Here is a 12,889-nt window from a genome sequence, read left to right on the forward strand (position 1 = left end):
AATGTTTTCGTTTCACAGCAGCTCTGTTGATCTTCGCATGACGCCACATTTTTGAATCCGAACACAAAACAGATTTGATAGCTTTACAGCAGATTATTAGTAGCAATAATCCTACTTAATTCATTAATCAATCGATACCCTAATACTTCCGTCCCTCGGTTATCAGGACTAGTAGCTGATAACTAGTTATGTTTCGCACAATATGTCAACAACTTCACAAAATCACTGATGCTTTTTTGGATCAAAACAAAGTTCTGAATTTATTTTGAGATGTAATTTATTCCTGCGATGCAGAGTGTATTTTCAGCGTTGTCACTCCAGTCTTCAATACTTCAGAAATCATCCTGTCGTGCTGCCCAACAAACATTTCTGATTACAACTGAAAGAAACGAGAGACTTAAACATCTTGTTTCACATTTTATCATTAAAATCATTCAAATAAAGCCACTCTAATATAGGTGCAAATATGCAGATAGTGTTACAGTAACTCGGGTACAATGCATAACAACTGCAGGTTGCAAAATTACGAAGTCTTTGTGAACTAAATATAGATTTCTGCACTCCGTTTGTTAGTTTCAGAGTTTTTTACTGTAAGCTAGGTTGATTTGAGGGTTTCTTGTCATCATCAGCAGCTGTAAAAAAAAAAAAAAAAAAAAAAACACACACCAGACAGTCGTTTAATATCAATGGCAGTGTCAATAGAAATTAACTGAACTGAAATTAATTTAGAATGAACCCATATCTTACATATCTTGGGCTGTATTAGTTTGAGAAGCAAACTGTGGAGTTCCTTCACTTCGGCCTTCAGCTCACTGAGGTCCTGACTCTGCTTCTGCTGGTCCTTCTGAAGTCTGTGAAGAGTCTTGAGATGTTCTTCTTTCTCTGGAAGCGCAGCGCTTCTCCTTTTGTAAAATAAATAAATAGTAATAATGTTATGCAGGCTTTCCAGCAGCATCAAAATACACGTTATTCATGGTAAAATGTAACAATCTGTGACCAAGAGGTTTCAAGACGTTTATCAGCCGACCTTGTGGTATCTTCTCTGGCACCTGCGCAGGCTAGCTGGGGTGAGAGGGTCTCCTTCTGGATGCTCAAATATTTATCTAAAGTATCCTGCAGAACATGCAAAGACTCAGTTATCCTGGGATGCGACAGACAGCACACGCGGCGGCCGTCAATGCAGGCACCTTGATCTGTTCCGTGAGCTTCTTCATCTCTGCGTGTTGTTCTGGGTTAGTGGTGACGTCATCGTCGTAGAATTCACCGAGCGGGGCGCAGCGCTGGTGGATGTACTCGTTGTCATAGCAACGTCTCAGACAGGGCATGGATTCCTCTATTTGCAGGATGATAGCGGCTTGTTGCATCACCGCGTTGGCCAGCGCTGTCGTAGACCCTGTAAACACAAACGGAAGAGCGAGGGTGGTTTCAGTACAACGGGAAATCACATTGACGGTGCCTTTCCCAAAAGAACAAAATAAGAGCTATAAACACTGGGAGTGGGACATTTTGATTTGGGATGGTTCACCCAAACAACTGACGGTAACCAGTGGCATCCATAGTATTAAAAGAAAAAACAGTGCTTTCAAAGGATTAATTGCAATTAATCGCATTAAAAATAAAAAGGTTTTGTTACATAACATACATAACGTGTGTGATGTGTATTTTTATTATGTATCTCTAAATACAAACACATTAAGTATATATTTTGAAAATACGTTTTTTTATATTCATATCATATCATATAAACATATATTGAATATATATGAATATATAATATATTGAATATATAATTTTCTTATATAATAAATATAAAAATGTATATAAATATATACATGCATGTGTTTGTGTGTATATATATACATATACATATATATATACATATACATATATATACATATATATATATATATATATACATATATATATATATATATATATATATATATATATATATATATATATATATAAACACACACATATATATACACATATACATATATATATACATATATATATATACACATATATACACACATATATACATATACATATATATATATATATATATATACATATATATATATATATATATATATATATATATAAATCATTTTGGCAGCACTGAAAAAATTAATTCCATTAGTTGCTTGATTGATGTGTCAGTTTATTCATGTATTGTCACACCCTAATAAACATATGATATGATAAAAGTGTGTGCAAGTAATTAATACCTTTGGAAGGTGTCAGAAAGCAGAGCAATCAGCAAATTAACACAGAGAACAGCAGACAGGGCCAGGAACGCCCCACACAGCAGGCAGGCCATCACCGCATCCACATCCAGCATGGCATCAAACTCATACTCGTCCACCAGCGTGATGCGGTACAGGCTGTACAGCAGAACAGGAACCGTCTCCATGCTCGGCACCTGAGCTAATCCTGAGAGCAGCAGACACGACGTTTATATCGCATGCATTTTTATACAGTTATATACTGTACTGCGAGTCTTTGTGACAGTACCTCCAAATATGATCCAGAAAGCACAGGCATACGGGATGAAGATCTCTATATAGAGAAAAAGAAACGCAGCACATCTCCTGCGATCTTCCCCAGCATGACAATGAAGGGCCCCATCGCCCTACAGAATGAAACTAGACATTACCCGAGTATAATCGTGTGTCCTGTTGTAGGCCAATAGAGTGCAAAGATCAGTTTTCAGAAGTAAAAACCATCAAAGAGAGAAAATGTCATGATTTGCTATCCCTAAATGTTGTTCCAAACCTCTTTTCTTTCTTTCTTTTGGGGTCATGACGACGTATGCAGGTCAAAGATGTCAAGATGTCAACATCAAAAGAAATTCACAAAAGAGGTTTTATGTCCATAGAAAGTAAAGTGTCTACTTTTAAGGTTTTTAAATAGTTTTTTTTTTTTTTTTTTTAAGTTTTTGGAGAAAATTCAAATTCAAACAATATGCCTATTCTGACTTGTACATATTAAAATATATAAAAGAATAAGGAAGCGTATTAAATTTGAAAAATGGGCAAAACCTATTGTAGCAAATTTAAAAAAAACGCATTAGTATTTGGAGTATATTTTAATGCGTCATAAATCGATTTTTGGTAATAATATGCCTGACAAAACTCTTACACTGAATGACATTTTAGTGGGTAAATCAAGTAAATCAGGAAATGGTGTAATATTTATTTTTGGCTCAGAATATTTTATGGTTAAACCCTTTATGTATGTATGCATTTATTTATTTAAAAGAAGCATTTTATGCCCATCAAAGCACCACTGTCGTTATTTGCTCATAAATACAGTAAAAACAGTAATAATAATTAGCATTATTACCATTTAACTTTTTGAATGTAATTTATTTCCTCAACAGCAAAGCTGAAATTCTAATATTCAACGTTAAAAACAGTGCTGCTTAACATTTTTGTTGTTTATTATTTTCCCCCTAGAATTTTCTTTGACGAATACAGAGTAAAATAAATGAATAAATAAATAAAATATAAGTAACAATAAAAATTAAATTTGCGATTTTAGCATTCAGAAGTGACTTAGCGTGCTTATGTTTCCATGACTACCGTAACACTGACCATATGTTCCCATGGTTACCTAGCACCACAAAGAAGAGGCCACCTGTGGAGCCTCAGAGAAACCTGAGATGTGAAAGCAGTGCTATTCGGGCCCCTGGCCAGGTGGCAGCGTGTGTCACAGCAGTCAGGACACCCAAAAGGTGTTGACATTATATCTGAGTATCTATGGTAACTGCCACTGACCAGGTGTTCCTACAGAGCCTACGGTTCTCCGCGCTTCACCCAAAAGTCACACACTTCATGACCTCTATTTTACAAAAACGCTTTTTTTTTTCCAAATGGAGATTTCAAAAAGACGCATTACCTAAAGGCTCGGACATGCTTCATCAGCCTTAGCCACAGGAAAATAATGGACACGGCGAAGAGGCGAAGACTGTTCTGTCGAAGTGACTCAGACACTAGGAATATATCTGCCAAGTGGATGCCCAGAACGGCCAGCAGCAGCGAATAGACCAGCCAATCAAAGATATTCCTGCGTCAGACATATCAGCATGTTTAGTCACACACATACCTCTTTCGCGTTCCACTGTGTGCTAGCTTATTATGAGTGCTGCGCATTACCAGGAGTCTTGAGAGTAGGATCCTTTCAGGTTTCGAATATACTTTATTTGGTCTTCCAAGTATTTGCGTTCCTGTTAAAAGAAAACAAAAAAACATAGCATCTCTTATGTTCACCAAGACTGCGTTTACTATGTAGGATTATAGTGTTATATGCATTTACTATAGGATTAGGGTTTACACACACACACACACACACACACACACACACACACACACAGACACACACACTCACATGTTGGTATTTGTGGTTTATGAGTACTCTCTATATGCGTAATGGATTGCTATTGTCCTACACCAACCCTACACCTAAACCTACTCCTTACAGGAAACTTTCAGCTTTTTTAGATTTTCAAAAAAAAATGTAAGCCTTTTGAATTATGGGGACATTGGCAGCGACCTCATAAACCACCTTCAAATTGTAATACCTCTGTCATACACATGTCATTAAACAAATTTGTGTCCCCAAAAATCCACACACACACACACACACACACACAGATTTAATTGATTCCTTTCCCCAATTGAACTGACTGCTATAAAATACGAGACACTAATGTTTCAGAACACAGAATAGGATGCTCATTCAAAACGTTTTATTTCCTTTGTGGCCAACGTATATGAATTACTATTATTATTTTATTTTTTATTTATTCCTCCTGATAAGATCCTCATCTGATTTATTATTATTTATCTTATTATCGCCTTATTTCAAATGGATTTTTGGTAATCAGTGTTGAGTATTACCGTGTGGTTAATCCTCCCTGTTTTAAAATGTTTGAAAATGAGTAGCAGGTGAAAACATTCATTAGAAATTTGAAAAAGTACCCAACAAGTAATCAAATCATATCGGGCTCATCAATAAAGTAACTGAACTCACTTTTGCATTTTAACAGGATCAATTGTAACCTGTAACCTATGGTCACCTTCCCAGCACTGACAATCATTCAGTGTCATGGTTTAATCAGTGTCTTGTTAACTTGTTTCTTCTCTCTCTCTCTCTCTCTCTCTCTCTCTCTCTCTCTCTCTCTCTCTCTCTCTCTCTCTCTCTCTCTCTCTCTGTCACACACACACACACACACACACCTGTTGGTTGTTTGAGAGTGGCTGATTAACTAAGATAGCAGTTAAAAGGTGCCTTCTTTTCAGATTTGAAATGTTTGTATTTTAACACTCCCCCATTGACAACATTGTAAGTGAATATATAGATTGAAATATGTAATACAGTATATATATAATTTTTAAAGGGCTTGTTGACTGAAATATTTAAATGTTCTGTCATCAATTATTCATCTTCATATTGTTCTTAAGACTTCTGATCATCAAAATAAAACTAAGAGAGTTCTGTACCTCTTCCAGTAAAAGTCCAACTCTACACAAAACGTAATGCTTCAATATTATATAGAAACATCGTGAAATTATAATGTTTAATCCAGAGAAAGGATTTACACAGGATTTCATCAGATTTCATGCATCTCAATATCGTGATTTTATTCACACGTAAACACTGCTCACACCAGATACGGTCAAACGACAAACAAAAGCTGAAACAAAGGTGAATAAATGATGACAGAATTGTATTTTTTGGGTGAACTAACCCTATAGTCAGAAACACTGGATTGATTTCAAAATCAATAGATTTGAATTGTTAATGCAGTCTGTAAGCCCGCTATCCCTTATTTATTTCCACTCTTAAATGAGACCGAGTATAAGTGAGCGTGAACCGTTTCAGCGCGTTACCTCGGGCCACATAGGGTGAGAGCAGCCCAAGTCCTCGTTGACTTTCCTCACAGTCCAGCGCTGCCAGTGCCTCAGTTTCCTCCTAGACCTCACAATCTCCATCACCTCCCTGTACACCTCAGTCACGGTCAGAGCTAGAGCCAAAACCACCAGCAACACACGCCACCAGTCCTACCAAGAGAAGTGCATTGGCATGAGCATAAAAATGATTTTGGAACGATGCATTCTCGATAATGTGGGGAAAAAAAACATGTCCAGTGTAACCACGTGTATTAAAAAGTTCTACTGAGATTATAGTCAATCCGACCTGAGGAAGATTGTACCGATCTCCATCCGGGCGTACTGACACAGATATGGCCACTGTTGTCCAGGACACGATAAATAGGAAGTTGAGAAGCAGGAGTATCCAGGCGCCCTTTCTGTAGGACAACATTTAATGTGACGTTAACCTGGCGTTTCTCCTTGAATCAGACTTGATGTTGGTTTACCTGCCATATAAGTTCCATTTGACCGTGATGAGTTTGAGCACTACAGGGTGCATGACGAGATCCAGTTTACCCTGACTGACTATAAACTCCAGCTGTGGACAGAGACGAATCTCAGAAACCGTATGTGCAAAAACGTATGTGGGAAACACGCTTAAAGATGTGTACCGGTGATGATGGATCAGAAGCTTTGGGGTTTGTCCTGTCAGCAGGCTTGGGCTCCATCAGATGAAGGTAGAAGAACTGCTGCCGGGCCATTCGGTCTTTCATGTGGAACTGATTCATCGCCAGATCAGCCTGTCAACACAAAGATGAGGATCATTAAAACATCTCCGTGTACAAAAGTTCAAACGTTTAAGGTCGTTAAGGACATTTTAAAGGTATCAGCATCGTTCCTCGACCAAGTTTTCGACCGTTTATTAAAAAAATAAGCTGAGGTTCACGTGAGGTTTGTTCGTTATTTCCCTAGCTTGCATTGCGTAAAAAAAAAAAACTGCATGAACCTTGCAAGAACGGAAAAAAAATAATAGCAGCAATACTTGCACTGTGGTTTTTCTCGGATTAATGGGATTTGACAGTAAGCTTATTTTAAAGTCATGTTGGAAACATCTGCTAAATGAATACATGTGATGCCATAAACGCCGCTGATTAAGTTGTACTGAATCAAATCCGATCCTCGAATCCTCACCACGGGGGTCATTTTAGCAATCATGGCAGTAATGCAGAGCTGTCCATCAGAGTCCTGAACCCCGGCATCTGCTCCAAACCTCAGCAGCAGACGCGCTGCCTCGCTCCGATCTGTATAACACACAGGAGTCAGAAGAGTAGAGACATCAGCATCAGGAGACGTCAACAGATCAGGTCCGACTTCGTGGAGTTATAAAAGCCTTACCGAAGTTAGCAGCCAGCTGTAGAGGTGTTCTCTCTTTGTAGTCTCGTACAGCAATGTCCGCCCCGTTCTGCAGTAAGATCCTGACCGCCCCGACAGCGTCGTTCTTGGCAGCAAAGTGCAGGGGGGTCTGCTTGTCTTTATACGTGCAAGCTTCGATGTCAGCTGCCGTAAGAATAAAATATCAGAAACAAAGCATGCAGACACCGCGTCAGTGTTTGGAATGTTATCAGAATTATACGCAAAATAAAATTAAATATATATTTTCTGTAAGAAGTCAGTTAAAAGTTTGCAATCACTGATATTTTTAAAATTGTTAAATACTAAGCCTACATTTATTTCAACAAAAATATTTATATTTTGATATTGTTAAAATATTGCTACGGTTTAAAACAACTACTTTCAATTTAAATATATATAAAATATTATTTATTTCAGGGGTGTATATTTGTGAAAATAATTATAATAATATATATATATATATAATTTTTTATAGATTTTTTGATTTAGCACAATTTATTTGATTCACTTGAATGTAAAAGACATTGAATGGCATATACTGCTTAATGTCTTCTTTGAATCAGGCTTAATTGCGATTCTTTTTCTTTCAGCATCCAGCGTGTTAAGGTGAGTTCACATACACGCAGTTCTTAAATTCAAAATTTTGCCGATAAACGACGCACATAAACGCACCTTGTCTTTCTAACAGGAACAGCATCATCTCCTCATAATCCAGAGCAGCGGCTACATGAAGAGGAGTCACTCCGAAAGCATCGGCCCTCTGAAAATCGGCCCCTCTTTCTAGGAAAAACCGCATGACGTCCACGTTCCATGCCCGAGATATCTACCAGTAAACACAAACAACTGTGAATCATTTACAGTGTCACCTATATTCTCGACGGCTGAACGCTCAAATCAAACATTAACCTCGTGGAGGGCCGTTTGCCCATATTTATCTGCTGAGTTCGGGTCAGCTCCGTTCGTGAGGACGTCATTCAAAAACTGCAGGTCCACCTGAAAACAAAAGTCGGTATCGCTGCGTGACGCACCGTGTCCTCCCGAAGCTCAGTGGAGCCACTTGGTTATTTTTGTGCATTACCTCATCTGTGTCTTTATTGCTGTCCGCCAGATCTCGAAAGTGATCCAGAAGCCTTCGATTCAGCTGGATCTCCGTCTTCTTCTGTCCATCTACCGTGTCTTCATCCGTTGCAAGACCCTTGTATTTGCTCCCTACATATTCCTCTAAAAATACAACCATTTAGAGCTCGGACTGACTTTCACGTGTACCGTGTATCTCTATATAATCTTACGATAATCTATAACCAGCGATTATATTCTCGATGTCGAAGGCTGATAGACCATCTATAAGCAATCTGCTAGCAAAGGTATAATTTACTGTATAGTACAAGCAGACTGTCCTCAGTTAATTCTATGGTTCTTGAGATTGCTTGCTCACGTTTAAATAGCCTGCTGTAGTGTGAGAACGTAAGAACATGCACGGCCATTCATATATGTGGCTTCTGGTGTCATTTGCTTCAGTTTTATTTAGCTATACAAACAACTATCTGTTGTGTTGCTTGATAATGCAAAATGGTGTTTGTTATTATTATTTTTATTATTTTAAATGCATTATTGTAAACGTTTAGCGTGCACATTCACAGGAAAACATCTTGCATGCACGTCGGAAAATAAGCTGGTTCTGCAGCTCTGTAAGTGTTCCTCTGAACCCCTCCACCTCCACCAGCTCCACCTGTCTAGATCTGCGACAGGATGGCTCTCAAACGAGCTTCTCTTTATTTAATTTTATTTCTATTCTTTCAAATTAGGCCAAAATACTGTCCTCTGATACCATCGGTGCTCTGGTATAACTACAATACCTTTTTCTAAGGGTAAACAAATCAAAACACATATTTTTTTTTAAAGAGTAGACTATTTTATTAAACCATCTTCAAAGCAGGCGAAGAGTTTGTTGCCATGTAATGGCATATGACACGCATTTATGTGAAATACCTGTGGGTTTCTTCCTGACGGACTTGCGGGCAGCATGTTTCCAGCGTCCTCGGGCATAGGATGCCAGGTGAGCGACTGACCTCCCCACATCTTTAACCGATGCCACAGACACTGGAGAAGCAATGGATGGCTTCACCGACTGCAGCCACACATACAAAAGAGTAAAAGCAACACTAAATGACGGTTCAAAATGTTATTAATATAACAAAAAAAAAACAAGTGTAAAAAAATGGCAATTAATAAACAGTAAGTGGTTAATATTTTTGTCTTAGAAGTGAAAAGAATTCTGTTTTTGTAGATTACAGTGACAATAACCATAAATAATACACATAAATACTATAAATTTACATTATATTATTACCTTGTAATAATTGTTTAATCTTTGTTTATTTATTTTGATCAGATATGTGCCTCTTAAGTTGCTAATGTTTATTGTTTTAGCTTTTTTTGTGTTAGTTACTAATATATGAAGTTACATCAGCTTTGATTTAACATGTGGATCTGTCCTTACCATCATTTTTTTTGTATTACAATACTTATTTCTATATTTATTACTTTTATTACAATAATTATTGTTACATGAACGCATATAAATGAATCAAATACATGCACAATTAATTAGGAACTGCAAAGAACAGCTGTTGCTGTTTTACCATAAATTGTATAGATTTTTTTTTCCTGAAAAAAAAAACAACAATAGAAAAAATTCAAGCAAAGACAGAAAGCTGTTCCCCCACCTGACAAGAGACTCCATCGGTCAGTTCAAGCTCAAGGTTTTCGGGCCTGTCAGGTCCAACTCCACTGAATCTCTTCATTCTCCTGCTGTATTCAGCCGAGAGCACCCGAAGATCTCCTTTTCCTTCTTAAGATGCTAGAAGAGTGAACTTACAGCACAAAACATAAACTGAGCAGAGGTGCAATGGAGCCAGTAGAGCAGAAAATCAGCAGCTTCACATCGGTATAGCCTGCGTATCGAGCGTTTTTAATAACGGGCTGTGTTTGTCTTCAGATGATTTGCTGAGTCGTTAAGCACATGTGTGTTAGACATCCAGTTACACCCTCCCTGCAATAAATCATAATAAAATAACATAATGTCTCATAATGTTTAACTAAAGGTCTCGAGGGAACGGCACAGGATTATGTTTAGGGTCTGTTTATGGCACCAGCACTGAGTGTCCCGTTTTAACAGATAATGACCATCAAGAGTCATCTAATCATCGTATAAATCATAAAGCACACAGATAGGTTTGTGTGGACTTCTGAAAGCAGCATCTAATAAGGAACGTCACCAGTGGAGCTCTACGCTGATTACAGTGGACTGTTAGCATGTTGCTAAGCTAACAGGTGAACAGAAAACGCAGATGGATATTGGGTAAACAGTCTATTTTAAGTTGCTTAAACTAGTTATCAGCCTTGGGCTTGATTTGAGGGCCTCGTGTTCACTTCCTCTGGAAACTGTTGCCCCGCTGGTCTGGATCATATTGATGAGCGGACAGCTGTGAGAAACTGCGGCCGTAAATGATTGACATGATAGGAATGCGGTGACATCATGCATTGACAGATGTCAAATTACATCAGCAGTGGAAAACAACACGAGTCGACAGGCTGACATTCACTGAACATTAAACCGTAACCGGTAGACAACTGGTCATTTTTTCTTAAGGCTGAGAATGTAAAATAGCATATGAATTCAAATTGATTGCCCTTTTTTTTTTTTTTTTTTTTTCTTCATGAATGATAATGTAACTGAATCTTACTGTCCCTATAGAGATCCCTAGAGACTTTTATAGCAACATTCAATGTTTTAGAGAAAACATTTTTTAACCTTTACGCCCTGAAGAAGATGTCATAGATTCATCAAGTTAATCGAAATAATCTATCTTCAAACACTTTTAGTCTACTAATAATGAGACTTCCCTCAGCTAGCGCATCTCACGATCACACAGCGGTAGTCGGTCCAGTATTTGGGATTGACAACCATATTTTCTTTACAGGTGCGTCTCAAAAAGTCTTGTTCACACAGCAGCGTAGTTATGTTTAGAGCTCTGTCTGTATGAACATGCAAAAGGAGTCGAGTCTGTATTCCCAGATCTATCTATCTCTCTCTCTATCTATCTGTATTTGACGTCCAACAGTGATCGTTGGCTGGGGCGCCACTTCAAGTTTTTAGTTTTATGGACGTCGCCATCTTTGAAATTACTTCCGTCACTGTCGCTATGGTTACTCGTGAAGAACACAAGCTTGACTCCTTGTCACCTGACCTGAATACAGCGCGCTGATTCGCTAAAAAATGACTTATTGGCTTCAGTTCAAAAACAATAGAGCTCGTCGGCTTCTGCGGTAGTAAACCCGCGATGCCTTCCTTGAAAGTAGAAAATATTGTCTTTTCCACAAGCCGTGCCTAGGGTAAGTGGAGAATGATGCAGCCAATCAGCTTTGTTTTTCAGCTTTGAAAGTAATGATCACACGTCACAGAAAAAAAATAAATTTTCAAAAAAAATAAATTAGGGGTGAGAAAACCTGAAACACTTCCATTGTGATTACTTGTAATAGACCTACTCCCAGGAAATCACACGCATTGGAGCCTGATGACTTAAAGGAAAACATGACTCAGCATTTCATTATAACATTTTAATAACACTACAATTTTTATTCCATCACACTCAAAATATGTGTGGTTACCACAGATTCTTTTGAACGTCAGCAGCATTCATGACGTGTACCTGCAGCAGCGCTAACGATTGGCTAGAGTCCTGCGAGGTTTCCATTTCCTGAGTTTAGCTCACGGTGAGAGCACATCTGGCTCATCCGAACCAGTGGTTTCCCATGCATTCTCTGTTCCACTCCACACAACAGAGCCAGCACCATTCAAACTTACACTGGCGGACTTGGACACACCATGTGCATGCAGCCACCTGAGCAAGATAACAGACACAAGGCAAGAGACTCCATCTTTACAGTGCAATTTTCAAGGTAAAAGATAAAAACAAAGATAACTTATCAATGACTGAGATACTGTAAATATTCGCAATATCCTATAGATTCTGCACTGGAATTAGTTCGAAGCACTCAGTTCTCTTTCCGGATCATACTGCATTGGTTAAAGCTTATGGGGCTGTCAAATGATGAACCCGAAGACTCGAGACGAACAAATCAATTCTCTTTACGGCTCATGCTGCATCGGGTTTAATCGTACGAGGTCGTCATGCGATAAACAAACAACTCAGACCCAAAGACTTGTCAGATAAGAGCTGAGCCAATCATAGACTAAAGATCCAGGTAAACAATGAATTAGTCTTTTCTGCTTTTCACAGCGTTACAGTTTTGTATTGTTTGCTGTGTGATCGACATTTGCATAAGTAGTAGACATAGGGAAGTGACTCATAACATTTGAATGATGTTTTGATAAAATGAACGACATGACTCCAAAAAAAGATCCGTTCATTTTGCTGCACTAGCTGCATCTGCTACAGGCAATAGTCGTGTATTTTAACGTGTAGCAGGAGAGAACCAATCAGCTGCGCCGAGTGATAATGATGTCATCGTGTCACATTGAGTTAGACCTATCAGACGGCGCCATCTAGAGGTTCATGCCAGAACTGTTGGGA

At 38.3% G+C, this 12,889-nt stretch overlaps 2 protein-coding genes across 2 annotated transcripts; both read right to left on the reverse strand.

Annotated features, from left to right (window-relative positions):
* Positions 1-404: 404 nt before the first annotated feature.
* LOC122345120 lies at positions 405-2,416 on the reverse strand. The gene is made up of 5 exons (XM_043238949.1): positions 2,275-2,416; positions 1,188-1,393; positions 1,028-1,113; positions 748-902; positions 405-632 (listed from the first exon to the last, which is right to left on the reverse strand). Exons 1-5 carry the CDS (start codon positions 2,414-2,416, stop codon positions 586-588), a joined length of 636 nt encoding a protein of 211 aa, XP_043094884.1. The 3' UTR covers positions 405-585.
* On the reverse strand, positions 2,284-11,989 carry LOC122345545 (ankyrin repeat and protein kinase domain-containing protein 1-like). Its single transcript, XM_043239776.1, has 15 exons — positions 10,019-11,989; positions 9,282-9,420; positions 8,371-8,513; positions 8,199-8,285; positions 7,965-8,115; positions 7,275-7,436; positions 7,071-7,180; positions 6,551-6,679; positions 6,386-6,477; positions 6,205-6,316; positions 5,898-6,068; positions 4,161-4,231; positions 3,904-4,071; positions 2,518-2,635; positions 2,284-2,436 (listed from the first exon to the last, which is right to left on the reverse strand). Exons 1-14 carry the CDS (start codon positions 10,094-10,096, stop codon positions 2,563-2,565), a joined length of 1,686 nt encoding a protein of 561 aa, XP_043095711.1. The 5' UTR covers positions 10,097-11,989; the 3' UTR covers positions 2,284-2,436; positions 2,518-2,562.
* Positions 11,990-12,889: the final 900 nt, after the last annotated feature.

The sequence above is a fragment of the Puntigrus tetrazona genome, chromosome 5 (genome assembly GCF_018831695.1).
Source record: "Puntigrus tetrazona isolate hp1 chromosome 5, ASM1883169v1, whole genome shotgun sequence".
Classification (NCBI taxonomy): Eukaryota; Metazoa; Chordata; class Actinopteri; order Cypriniformes; family Cyprinidae; genus Puntigrus; species Puntigrus tetrazona.

Excerpts from the sequence above, each read along its gene's own strand:
- LOC122345120 (XM_043238949.1), bottom strand. The coding sequence starts at position 2,416 with ATGGAGACGGTTCCTGTTCTGCTGTACAGCCTGTACCGCATCACGCTG. Across the intron at positions 1,114-1,187 it reads AGCTCACGGAACAGATCAAG|GATACTTTAGATAAATATTT; the intron begins GTGCCTGCATTG and ends CATGTTCTGCAG. Across the intron at positions 903-1,027 it reads GCCAGAGAAGATACCACAAG|GAGAAGCGCTGCGCTTCCAG; the intron begins GTCGGCTGATAA and ends ATTTTACAAAAG.
- LOC122345545 (XM_043239776.1), bottom strand. The coding sequence starts at position 10,096 with ATGAAGAGATTCAGTGGAGTTGGACCTGACAGGCCCGAAAACCTTGAG. Across the intron at positions 4,072-4,160 it reads TCCTACTCTCAAGACTCCTG|GAATATCTTTGATTGGCTGG; the intron begins GTAATGCGCAGC and ends TGTCTGACGCAG. Across the intron at positions 2,636-3,903 it reads AAGCATGTCCGAGCCTTTAG|GGCGATGGGGCCCTTCATTG; the intron begins GTAATGCGTCTT and ends TTCATTCTGTAG.